This window comes from Ctenocephalides felis, unplaced genomic scaffold (assembly GCF_003426905.1).
Source record: "Ctenocephalides felis isolate EL2017-DRISC unplaced genomic scaffold, ASM342690v1 CF-g0.4_SCAFFOLD_00845, whole genome shotgun sequence".
In the NCBI taxonomy this organism is placed as follows: domain Eukaryota; kingdom Metazoa; phylum Arthropoda; class Insecta; order Siphonaptera; family Pulicidae; genus Ctenocephalides; species Ctenocephalides felis.
The window spans coordinates 49,386,180-49,400,470 of record NW_020536999.1 but is presented as its reverse complement, the minus strand read 5'-3'; the positions used below and the strand labels follow the sequence as shown (position 1 = coordinate 49,400,470).

At 26.4% G+C, this 14,291-nt stretch overlaps 1 protein-coding gene across 1 annotated transcript; it reads right to left on the bottom strand.

Moving 5' to 3' along the window:
• Positions 1 to 60: 60 nt before the first annotated feature.
• On the bottom strand, positions 61 to 6,055 carry LOC113384839 (voltage-dependent calcium channel subunit alpha-2/delta-4-like). The gene is made up of 9 exons (XM_026622610.1): positions 5,835 to 6,055; positions 3,667 to 3,748; positions 3,477 to 3,587; positions 3,318 to 3,410; positions 3,085 to 3,241; positions 2,824 to 2,955; positions 1,558 to 1,940; positions 1,085 to 1,298; positions 61 to 218 (listed from the first exon to the last, which is right to left on the bottom strand). Exons 1-9 carry the CDS (start codon positions 5,945 to 5,947, stop codon positions 61 to 63), a joined length of 1,443 nt encoding a protein of 480 aa, XP_026478395.1. The 5' UTR covers positions 5,948 to 6,055.
• Between the last annotated feature and the right edge of the window lie 8,236 nt (positions 6,056 to 14,291).

The following is a 14,291-nucleotide window of genomic DNA, read 5'->3' as shown; positions in this document are numbered from 1 at the left end:
TTAGGATTTTCAAAAATTGATTTTTATTTCTATCAATAAGCAAAGTATATGTAAACTAAATTATTTTAAAATTAATGTTACCGTTATATCGGCGTATGCATGAGTCCATGTCACAGGATGATCCTCGTTTTGCAATACTAAAGGTCGGGCTATTACTTGAATATACTTAATTACTTGTTGTTGGACTCCATTCATTGAAGTGATGTGGACATAATATCCTAGAAAATATAATAAATTATAGATAATATATAATATAGGTCCACAAAATAAAAAACTTGTCCGTATTGGGTCTGAAGTCTGAAGAATTTGGGGTCAAATTGCATAAGATTTTTAAAATATTTGAAAATGTTTGCAAGATATTTAAAATCTTATAATTTGTCCTAGCTCTTTCTTCATTAGGGGGCGTTCATTAACCATGTGAGGTTTTTAGGGGGAGGGTGGGTTTGACAAAAAATCACAAAATATCATGTGGGAGACGGAGGGCTATAGTAAGATACCACGTATATTTATTTTTTAACAATTCCTTTTTAAAAAAGTTCAAACATTTTCAAAAAAAATTCAAAAATGTTACAGTTTTTCACGGGGGAGGGGGGGTTAATTTTGATTATTACCATGTATCATCAAGGGGGAGGGGGGTCCAAAAATCCTTTAAAACTCGCTCACATGATTAATGGACACCCCCTTAAATGACTTCACTAGAATACAGCAATTATTTGCTAATACATATTCAATTTGCACACATAGTTGCAGATTACCCAGGGGCAATGAGGAAGAATTATGTTTGCAAATTACTGCTAAATTATACAAAAAAAACTCAATAGATGATTTAATTGAAATTCTAGTCATTTAGGGTAAAATACCCAGGAATTTCTGGAGTTTAAATGACAGAAATTGAGATAATGATTATTGATGCAGGAGAATTACTAGATCAGAGATTTTGTGGTATCCTCAATTTTTTTTTTCAATTTTTTGCCATTTGATCCCCAATTTTGACTTTAGACTTGTGCAGATTACCCAGAGGCAATGGGAAAGAAATATGTTTGCAAATTACTTCTGAATTATACAAAAATTCGATCATATTTACCTCTGTTCATACATGCCATAAGTTGAATTTCTTTGACTTTGGTGACCTCTCTTCCTATGAGATATGTGAATATTCTGACAGGAATTCTGGTGCCATTATCTAACCAATTGTATTTTTCAAAAACTTCTGTTATATTTCCTGGTACACCATCGGTTACCAGCATGATGGCTTGGTTACAACCCTCAGTTGCACTGCATTTACGTTTTTCACGATACTAAAAAGAAAGTCGAAATTTTACTTTATTTGGAAACAATTATTTTAATTAATGATATTTTATAGAAACATGCTACAGAACTATTTAATATTTAAATTATAATTAAATTAAATACTTTGCATTATTGACTGGTAATATCTATAAAATAGTTTACTATTTTCTTTCGACGAAGAAAATTATCTCAAAACAAGAAATTTGTGAAAATTGTATCGTTTATATTTATGAGTAAAAAAATATATATATATAGTTTCCAACTTACTGACTCCAGCAATTGAAAAGCTTTCGTAAACGCATTCGAAACATTAGCATTTCCCTCCGGAACAATCTCAGCAATTGCTTCATTAAAAATCCTGATGTTTTCAGGAGTAGCCTGAACCAGAGTATCATTGAAACAAGGTACGACGCCATCTATGCCCTTTGAAAAGTTATAGATATTCACAAAATCGTTATTAGAGAATGTATCTAATATGCTTTTGACTGTGAGTCGAGCAATGTGGTTCCTAAATCCATACATGGAACCAGAATTGTCCAATAAAATAACTACATCTTTGGAACAAGTTGCAGCTTCGATGTACCAAGAACGGGAACGACAATCGAAGAGATCTACCGGTTTATTTTTCTGACCATCTTTCCACTGCATTGCTAAAATGATAAAATATTCATTATTTACTCGATTTCGACGAACTTATATATGAGAGTAAACTAATTGACAATTTTGGACAATATTTTTAACTTCCCGCAGGGCAAATTAGAGTAATCGCAAAAAAATCGAAACTGAAAATTTTTATATAACTTTAGGTTTCAGAGGTTTCTGAAAAAAATGGATGTATGTGTGTGTGCGGATACAAATGTTTGTCGACGATTTCGGGAACACGGTTCAACTAATTTCAATTATCCAAAAAACATTCGATTCTTATTAATAAGGAAACGTGCTGATTAGTTTTTGACATAAGCAGGTCTAGCCGGTTTGAAAATACGGGGCAACAAGTACACAAATCAAAGCAACATATAGTACACAAATACCATTAATTTTATTGAAAAAGTAGAAAAAGCTAAATTTAATAATAAATGGTAAATGGTAGAAAGTAAAACAACTTAAGTTTTAATGAATGGCTTTAATGGAATGATTTTGGCGTACAACCGAACATTGTTATGGGAAGGCTATGTTATGTAGAACTTTCCATACTAAATCATTCTAAATATTGTCAAAAGCCATGTTGTTGCTATGCAGTCAGGCCTTCTTCTTAGGTTGTCAGATAGAAAAACTAACCTAGAATCTGCACAAATGTCAAAACAGCGATCTTAGATAACAGGGTCTTTCTCACCCAGCTTCATAATATACAAGTGACGTTGCAGTTTATGTATAAAACCTGAATGCATAGCAAAAACTTGACATTTGGGCAGTATTTAGTATAATTCAGTAGCATAATATATGCAAGTTGCAGCGAATCATCGCCTTGCCATAGCATTGGTCTGTTGTGCAGAAGAATCGGTCCATAAAAGTAGGTAATATCTCTAAACTTGCCTGGATATTGTCTCATAATTCCTGTAGATGTTCCAAAATACTGCCATGATAGAGCAGGATCAGCATTATAATTCTGTACAAATACTTCATCCAATGCTTCAGACCATTGTATAGTTTCTGCTACTACTGGTCCTAAAATATCATTTTCATAAATACAGTTAACTCAATAAATAAATTAGTGTTAAATGTATACTTAACAGATCAATAAGTTAGAGGTGTGATTGGGTTTGACTTAAAACATATTAATAGTATATTTTTTACCTCTATCATAAACATTTGTGGGTACATGTACTGCACTATAATTGGTATTTACAGATATATTATAAAAATGAGTATCAGGATTTAGAGCCATTGGTCGATACAACCATTCATTTTGACTCACACCATCAGGCAGTTCCATTTCCTCTTCTCCTTCAATCTAAAAATTAATTAATGTAATGAAATCCATATTAATCATTATGGATTAATTACTTATTAATTATGTTATACGTTACTTGTGAGTATTTTGAAGAATAATACGTGAAGTTTTGTTCGGTATTGTTGGATTCAAATTGTTCTGCAACATTTTCAGCAGTAGTAAGGATGCACTGAAAATGAACAATGTTAATGACAATGTAACATGATACTAATTTTTTTTAAAAAAAAAAACTCACTTTTACGGCTTCCATTTTTCGTAACAACATCCTACCAACATTTTCGACAATCGAATCCATAAGACTGTCTCCATCTTTATGTTCGACACGTGCATTCAATTCTTTATATCTCTGAAAGTTTACATAGGAAATTAATATCAAATTTTAACAAATAATATTTTAAAATATATGAAAGGACATTTATTCAAACCTTTTTAATTTCAGGTGCTTTAGTAACTCTTTGTCCCAATTCCCACAACTCGTCTCCTAATGTTTCTGCCCATTTTGCAATTCTAAAATAATTAAAAAATGATGTTGTTATTTATTCGAATGTGATCATGATTTAATGTTTGGCAATGATTTTGCCAATATAATAGTTTATTAAAAGAAATTTAAGTAAAGCAATTTTAAATGAAGTAGTAGCCTGAAGGAAATATAAATTGCGTTTTTTATTTCAGTAATGGTACTATTTTTTGGGTACAATAATATATTTATTTTTGAACTATTAACATTTTATTTTTTAAATTATTAATTGTATGATTTTTTCTTGTACTGACAGTAACTTTATTAATTTTTCTTGTTTAAATTTCAACATATAAATTAACCGAACAATTAAATTTCAATAAATTACTATACTTCATAGTTTTAATATTGAAATTACATGAAGCATCAAATGAACTATTTTAATTAATTATTGTTTAGATTTTTTTGATGATTGGATATGAGCCAGATATACACTTTTTAAATAAAATCGGCATTAATTTCAGATATAGTGTTAATGGTTGGCTTAATACATTGTATGGGCTATTTTTAAATATGTTCAAATGCCATTTGAATAAATTTTCACCATTAACTTTGATCAAACCAGACTTTTTTATACAATAAAAAATATAACAAAACATCATTTAATGAAGTTGATATTTGAATTTACTTATTTAAATACTACATTTTCTAGAAACTGTTTTCCACATCAATTTAAAAAAATTAGAATCATAGGAAAAAAATACAAATCAAGTAAAAATATATGTAAGGTGTGGAACGTGTTTATTAGAAGCTTATTAAAATTTATTATATTTATTCACGTTTAATTAATCTTTTTAAAATATTTTAATATTTGTTTTTTTTTCATTATCTTGCTTAAAAAGGGCCAATGATATTGAAAATACTATGCTTTAATGTGGTATCATCTTAATTATTTGAAAAAGCAATATCAATTAATAAATTTATTTGGGCATTCAAAAATGAAATAAAAATTTAAACAAAAATTTAGAAAAAAATGGAACAAAAATATAAATCAAGTGAAAATATCTGTAGGGTGTGGAACGTATTTATTAAAAGCTTAAAATATATTAAAAGTGTTGCTTTAATATATGTATTTTCGTTTAATTAATATTTTTTTAATATATTAATAACCAAAAAATAATTATTATCATGCTTAAAAGGGCCAACAAACAATAATATTAACGATGTCATAATGTTGTATCGACTTAATTATTTAAACAAGCAATACAGATTAATAAATTTATTGGGGAATTCAAAATAAAATAAAACTTTGAATAAAAATTTATAAAAATAGAAAAAAAAAAATAAAAATCAATTAAAAATATCTGTAAGGTGTTGAACGTATTGATTGGAAGCTTAAAAAATAACTATTTTTTTTTCAATATATTTATTTTTGTTTAATTAATCTTTTTTATTTATATTAATAATCATGAAATTTATTTCATTATCATGCTTAAAAAAGGCCAATGATATTGAAAATACTGTGCTTTATTATGGTATCATCTTAATTATTTGAAAAATATTGGAGCATTCAAAAATAAATTAAAAATTCGGAGAAAAATTTAGAAAATTATGAAAAATACTTATCAAGTAAAAATATCTGTAAGGCAGAAGCTTAAAGACATATTTATTTTTTTAATAAATTTATTTTCGTTTAATTAATATTATTTATATTAATTGATGTTTATGATTTTTTTCATTATCATGCTTTAAAAGGCCAATAATATTGAAAATTCTGAATTTCAATAATATATCATCTTAATTGTATATATATACGAGTATATATAAGCAATATAAATTAATTCAAGATTAAAATCAAATAAAAAATAAAATAAAACTCAAATTAAAAACTAAAATAAAAATGTATTAAATGTGAATAAATTGATATACTTATATTATTACATTCTGGCTACATTATAATTTATGGTCACAATTGAAATAAATTAGCATTATAAAATATGCAATTAACACACAACAATAAAGTAGTAAGATGTCATGCAAATTATTTTGGTTTTTCTCAAAAATCCTCATATTTTGTCTCTCTACTAATTTGTTATAACCAATTCATTTATATTATTATTATTATTTTTTACTCACATTTCTCCCTCCTGCGAAGCCTTTCCTGATGGAAACCAACCACCGGACATCAGCAAAATTACACAAATTAACATCCATTTTGGCAATGAATAACCGTTGAATTTTTTACCCATTACTTTTCACAATCGTTCGAAGAATTCATAGCTTCTTTGAACATTATTTAAATATCACGATTTATTTTATATCACATCACACATTTAGCACATGGTGTCATTATTTATTTGTTCAGAACTGTTACACAATTAGTCCTTCTCATAATGAGAGCTGTAGCTCACTAAACCTTACTGGATCACGATCGTGCCTGATTTTTTTGCTACAAGCTATTATGTTGACTGGGACGTATCTGGGACTAGATGCTGAGAATCTAATAAAAATAATAGTAAATTTGATATAATTAATAATTAAATGATAATAAGTCGTAAGTTGACACCAAAGTTGTGTGCCAAAATGGGTGTTTTATGGAAAAAACGGAATATTGTATAAAGCTAAAAATAGTACCTAGAGATTCAAACTTAGTAGATACAATAATCCTTTAAAAACAGCCTATAGACTTAATGTAGAAAAATTTTTCATAGTCAATTGCTTATTGGAGCAATTAATACAATTTGTTTTTTTTTTGTTATTTTTATTTATCTATTTTTTTACTTTTAATTCATTTTCATTTATTTATTATTATTATTATTATTATTTTTTTTTATTATTTCTTTCTGTGATTATTATTATTATTATTATGTGTAATTTAGCCATATAACTCATAGGGTATGTAAATAACTCTGATTGTTATATAATATGAATGAATAAAAAAAATCCTTTAAATACATATTTCACTCAATTAATACATAATAAGATATCTTGTTTACTTTCGAATATTATTCTTTCCAAGATAAAGTATAATTCTTAAATTACATATTCATATTCAACTGTCTAAGAATTACTTAAAATTAGATGAAAATACCGCAAAATATAAATATTAATAATCAATTATAATTCAAAATGCTAATAAACAAGGGCGATATATTAGCTTATTTCTGTGATATTTTCTTTATGTTTTTCATATATTTATATTACAAAGTTTTATTTTACACTCATGATATTTTTTTCTTCTTAATAACAATCGTATCTAATATCAAAAGCTTAACATGGTTTCCATGGGTAGAAAATGTTTTAAAAATATAAATAAGACTAAATTGACTTTTCTTTAACTATAAATTTATCATTGAACAGGAAAAATCAGTTTTAGTATTATCATAGGTAATTTAAATATCGTACTGCATAAATTGCAATAACCGATTTTAAATTTGCCATGGGCATAATATTAGAATTTTATTGGCATTTTATTACTATATTATTATTAGAAAAAAATGTTTGTGATTAATATTGTTATTTTAAATATCGCATTGCCAAAGCGATTTTTAGTTTGTCATTGGCATAATATTATTTGAATCTTATTAGAAAAAACTTAATTGGAATCTTATGAGATCTAGAAACTTATTGGAATGTAATTAAAATATTGTTTAGATTAGATTCAGAAATCATAAAAACGTATAACTATATAATATGCATTGTTAGTAATATATATTACATTATTAAATAACTAATATTGAGTTTAAAATTAAAAAAAAATATTATAAACTTTTTTTCTATTTTGCTTACTAAACACGACAGAATACTTTAAAACTTATTAATAAATGATTAAGAATTAATAATTGAATGAAATAATAAGGAATTATTAAATTAGAATAGTTTAATAAAGTATATTTGTAAATGCCCACTATAATCAATCATGAAATTCACGACAGATAAAAGTAAAATATATTTTTAAATAGCTAATAAAAAATGTAACATTTACTGAACACTTTTACGATAGTATTATAAATTATCCTTACTTAGATTTTTACGTTTATAATATTCAAAATGCATCCATCATTGCAAGTTATGGACAAAGTACTTTAAAGATTATGAAAAAATTATTAGGAGTTATATAAAATATATTAGCACATGTCCACGATAAATATAATTATTCTGAAAAATGCTTTAGAATACTCAAATTAGATGCAAGTTAGTGATGTCCGTACTAAAAAAATTTTTCTAGTTTAATTATTACATGGCTAATGTGATCTTACGCGTAAATGGAGTAAAAAGGACCAACCAAACAATAAATACTAGAAGATTAAAAATATTAATTGAAAAAAGCAATTTTATACGAAATAAATCAAATAAATAGTTGTTTCAACTTAATCGGTAAATATTTCTGACAAAATACCAGATCAAGGTTATATACAATGTTTTCTCTGTAAAAAATGTAACCATGAAACTTATATTATTCATTTTAAAGAGATCGTAAAATCTCTTTAAAATGCAAAATAAAATTAAGGCCTGTTATTCTCACCGTCGTCCCATTTTACCCCGTCTACGGTTTAAAAAGATACCAAGTGACGAATTTTTGAAAAGCAGTAAAAATACACATTCTTACGATAATGAATTAACAGGAATTTTTAATGAACATGTAATATAATTGTTTGTTTGATATGTGTTATTTATTGCGTCATCATAGTGGACAATTGTGTCCTACCCTATCGAATTTGGCATTTTTATAACTTGATACATTATTATAATTATTTAATTTAGTTAATAGTTAATAATTTTACTAAAATTCTCTTAAAATTTTCTTTTATCCTTGGGCTACCTCCCTGTGTTCAAGATGCGTGTGCGTTATATTTTTAGCGCCGCGACGCTCAAAGCTGAACCGGGAAAATGAGAAAAGTGGGGCCTATGGAATCTATACGTGACTAGGGAATTAATCTGATGCATAATTGATTTTCAATACAATGTTTTTTTCACAGTTTACAAAGAAATTGGTTTCTGTTGCACTATATATAACTCAATTTATTTTAGACTCAATTCAAAATAGAAATTTATTCTAAGCAACTCGTTTGCTACTATCTTATTTATTGCTCACTTACAGCATTTTCTGTAGGTGAAATGTAATGGTTTATCATTCAATGCGATAACAATAATAAATAGTAATCTGTCCGATGGCAGGTCGATAGTATGGGAGCACCTCAATTCAATGATTCCCTTCCCTTCTCTTGTTTTTAACTACCCGTAGGGTAAGTAATTAGTTATAGTTAGTAATCGCAAAAAAATCAAAAATGAAATTTTCTATATATCTTTATGTTTCAAAGGTTTCTGAATATTTGTGTACTGATTAGTTTTTGGCAAAGACAAGTACAGTCGTTTCGAAGGTTCGTGGCAAAAAGTGCCAAAAGTGATCCGATTTCAATGATTTTGAAAATGATCAAGTGATCAAAAATGAATAGACATATGCACATCAAATTATCAGATATTTCATAGAGATATTAATAATAAGAAAGGATTTTGTTTATTTTCTATAAGTTCCGTACCAATGTTTATTCGTTGACTGCAATTGAAATAATATTAATCACTTACTCATCTAATTTGTTTAAACAAATTCATATTAAACATATTATTGGCTATTATTATTCCATGATTCAATCTCCTTGTAATTTTGAATTTATTATTAAAATTATATTTCACTATATCACCAATTCTCACCATAATACAATTTTACACTAAAAATAATGATCTAAATTTATTCCTTAAGTTCATCTAATATTTATCATTTACTAATAAGTTTCGTTCATCAAATTTTACATTAAAATTGTAATTGTATAAATCTAATCTACAGTCTCGTTATGATTGTATAATTCTCCGATAATAATTATATTTATTACTTACAGTTTATGTTCATAAAATTGTATATTATTTTAAACTTAAATTTACTTATTTTAATGATTAGTTAATATTATTAGTCGATTTATTAATTATTGAATTAAAAGTAATATATTAAGAGTAATATATTAGAGTAAAGAAGTTTTCTTGGTTAATTCAATTAATCTTCTAAATGAATTATATTTCATAATGCAGATTCAACATTACGTACTTTTAGTGTGCATCAATATTATCGTTTGATGATACTGATCTTCAACATTTCATATAATTTTTTTCCAAAAAGTTATTCAAAAGTTTTTGCAAAGTCTTTAATATAACACTGTATTTATATTTGTATTGTATTACGGTGTATTAATATTTGAACCTTTTGCATCAACCGAAACATTTATACCAAGACGATGAAGTCTGCATCTAAAAACTAGGCGAATTAATTTATCATTTTGAACGAATCTTATAACACCGGTTAATTTTTACAACGGCGATATTTTCACAACAGTTTTATATATTGTTATACAAAACTCATTTTTTACCAAAATATTTATGAAAAACTAGTTTTTTTATATAATAAATTTGCTTATACCATAAAATCAATCATTGAGTTATAGCAATATAAATCACATTCATTTAAATCAATACAAATATAATTTAAAGACAATAACAGCCTAAATATAAAAATACCAAATTCATTGTCAAAATATACATATATGCGCTATCTCCTGTTAATTTTTGCTTCCACCATACATTTCGCTTCTAGCATCCAATATCATAATTTAATTAAAAGGTCTTTAATTTGTAGTTTTCATCACTTTAGATGAAGACATTAATTCCAACTTCGACATACTGTGTTCGTTTTCTAATGAGGCTAATCTTGCCGCAGGATTTCGGAAAATGGTGCATTTGGCATTTGACCATAATTGTTCAGTTGCTCGGGCATCTCCCCAGAGACCAAGATCATAGGACCACCAGACAATCGTGCTGGCGACAGCAAGTCTCATCTAATATTTAATTAAATTTAACAAACAAAATTAAATAAAACTCATATGGACCGATTCTGCCGGATAAAAGAAAAATGTTATAGCAAAGCCATGTTATGAAGAACTTTCCTTCCCAAATATTGACAAAAGCTATGTGGTTGGTGTGCAGTCAGGCGTAATTCTCAGGTTACAGATAGAAAACCTAACCTAATCGCACAAATGTCAAAAAAAACTATCTTAAATAACAGGGTCTTTCTGATCTAGCTTCATAACATACGAGTGACGTTGCAGTTTGTGTAAAACGCCTGAATTATGATTCAGTAGCATAATGTATGGAAGTTGGAGCGTAACATGGCCTTGCCATAACATTTTTCTGTTATGCGGCAGAATCAGTCTCTTAGTTCGACTAGGGAAATTTTAAAGTCGTTCTATGGATATGGGTACGTATCCCAAATTGTGCTGATTTGTTTAGTTTATTGGTTTGAAGGCATTTGAGTAATGGATATATTTTTAATGAACTCTATTTTAGGTTCCATCAATATACTTGTGCTGCACTCGCAATCAATACAATTTTATATTTATCAGCAAGATATCAGTAAAAATTTTATGCTACGTGTAATGTAGGGGATCTAGGTGCTATTTTTTTTACGGGAAGTTTCCAGCATTTTTCAATAAGATCTTCAAAGATATTAAAATATTTTTTGTCTCGATTGGACATGCATATTGTTCTAGCTACAGACCCGAATGCAATATACAGAAGTGTGCAGATCCGTCATTTTAGACAGTTATTACAAAATCATACTATCATCAAATTTTGGTTTGCATTATTTGTATCGACTAATTTTAAAATTTACATATTTTTTATTTTGTTTGCAATTTATCAATCCTTGATCATGTCTAACCATTTTTGTAATTGCTATATTGTTTAAATATTTATCTTGATCGTTGTAAAAAATTCACACTTAAGCTAGTTGAAACAAAATCTTGGGGCTAGTTGTAACATACAAACAATGTATACAGATGCAAGTAAAAAAAATTGGGCGGAATTTATAATGTAAATTGTGTTACAGAAGACTATACATTTTATTTATATTATTATAATAATTGTAGTTTACGTGGATTTTTAATAAAAATATTAATTATAGGGGACACTATATATTTCATTTGTATTAATTTTAGTTACAGTTAATTTAAGAAAAGAATTACTTAGCAAATGTCAATTTTCTTTAAAATATCTTTATCGGTAGTTACTACTTGCCCCGGTAAATGTTACAGCTAGCCCCAAATCATTGAATTAAAAGTAAGTAAGTTGTAACACCGGACTTTTTCTAGAAAATTATTTTGTGAAATAATGTACAGTTGTTAAGGAATTATTTTTACATGATTTGGTAGATGAATGGTTGCAGTATCTATTCATCTTTAGTTTGTAAAATTATAATTATTGAACCTCAAGATATATTAATTTAAAAAACACCATTACAGGAAGCTGCTGGCTCTCCTATATAAAAGATTTTCACTTTACATATTCATCTGCAAAATTCTTTAACGCAATTAATAAATTTATTATCGAACATTATTTGAAATTTGCTTTGTCATATGGTACAAAATTTGAGTTAAAACTTCAGTCAGAAAATTTATGCTTGGATAGGAGAAAATCGTTCGAGCTGAACTAATAACCAACAAAAACATCTCCAAAAAGATGATTTTTCGTTTAATTTCACTGGAAGTGAATATGTTCATTGACCTTATTGCCGTTATTTTTAACATAATGTTCAATAGTTTGCTATGAAACTCTAATTTGTTTTTCTAAGTACTAAATTGAATTTTCAATAATATACTAACGCTCTATTTTAGATTTTACTATCCTATTAGGATAACCAGTAAAATTTTAAGAATAGATAATGGTTTCTTTTATATTTATCGCACTTTAAAGGAAATTTATATTCACCGCCATCGAGCCAGTTCGTTGGACCAACGTTTTGGCCCTTGTCTTCCCTTGATTGCCATTCGATTGGCCTTGTTTTCCTTCTGATGTACAATTGGACAAAGCTTGTTGATGTTTAAGTTCTTCGCCCAAAGATTGAACTTCGCTTTCACCAGGTTTAGTCATTGCTTCCATTACCAAAGGAGGTGCATGTTCTGGTCGCAAATTTGGCTTAGGACATGGACAGGTGAAGGGACTAGACTAAGAAAGGAATAAAATAATAAAAATAATAATGATAATAATAATAATAATAAACTTGAGCATCAGTATTTTGGGAATTTTTAAGTTGGTTTCAGCATGGATGAAGTCTGACAGTCTGGTTCTGATTTGATCGAATTAATTTGGAAGTTGGAAGAATTTCTGGGATTATTCCAATTTATGTCAATTAAGATTTTAAACTCGTAAAAAGAAGAAATTTTATCGTACATTTGTTATCTCTTCTAACATTTATTATCAACTACTTCAAATAAAATTTGTCATAATTGTAGTTTTAAATTTTTTATAGAAAATCTTCAAACATAATATGAAAATCTGTTATATGCAAAGATCCCGTACATCGGATAACACGAATGTTCTGGTCATCAAATACAAAATATATTACATTGATGATGAGACAAACTGAGTTTCAAAACGTTTGTCAAATTTAAAATATTTAATTTATAGTGCAGAATAAAGTGCTAAGTGTTCATATTTCATAGTTAATTTAATATTCTATACACTCAATATGCTTTTGATATAAAAATCGTTACTTGAAATATTTGAAAAATTCGATTCACTTGCTAATTTCAGAATGTAAACTAGTATTTTGATAATGAAGTAGTTGCTCCTACATAACCCTATCAACATAATGAAAAATAGTTTTACTTATTGGCGAAGCATTTGCTAATATATTATAATAATAAATTTAATTTAAAATTAAGGAATAAAGGGATGCACTAGTGCTAAATAATTTTAAGCAGTTCACCTTGATCTATGAATTTTTTTTATTACTATTTTTAAATGGCTGTTATTGTTAAAATACTTAATAATTAGTTAAATAAAAACTTATAATTTAAAAATACTTAAAAAATTTTGAAACAAAATATTTCTCTCATCAAAATACCTAAAAATTTGTAAAAGAAAAAACTTATATTGTAAAAATACTTGATAATAATAATAAAATGATAATGATAGTATTAATAATAATAATATTAATAATAATAACAATAATATAAGACACTTACATTTGGTGAAATATCATAAAATAACCTAAAATTTGATAAATAAAATAATTATATTGTAAAAGTATTGTAAAGATTATTATAATACTTGGTAAATTAAAAAAATACTTGCAACAAACAAACTAGTTATATTTAAAAATAATTAAAATTAACTAAATATAAATAAGTTTATAGTAAATAAATTAAATAATGAATAAATAAGTAATAAAATAGCTAATAATTAATTAAATTATAATAAACTTACAAAATATTCACTTAAGCCTTATTATAATATCATTATACCGACGGCTTGTGAAATAAATAAATAAATAAATTATCTTTAAATTGTTATCATTAGATTGATTTACTTAGAATATAAATTTACAGTACAGCATTTTTGTAGTTCATTTTTTTATACATGCAATCATACAAAATTAATATAGGTTAAATGTTGTATCACAAGCTTGCAAACATGGTAGTATAGTTTAGAAAAATATATTTAAAATATATTTAAAATTTGATTCTGTAGTTAATATTAGGAAGTGAA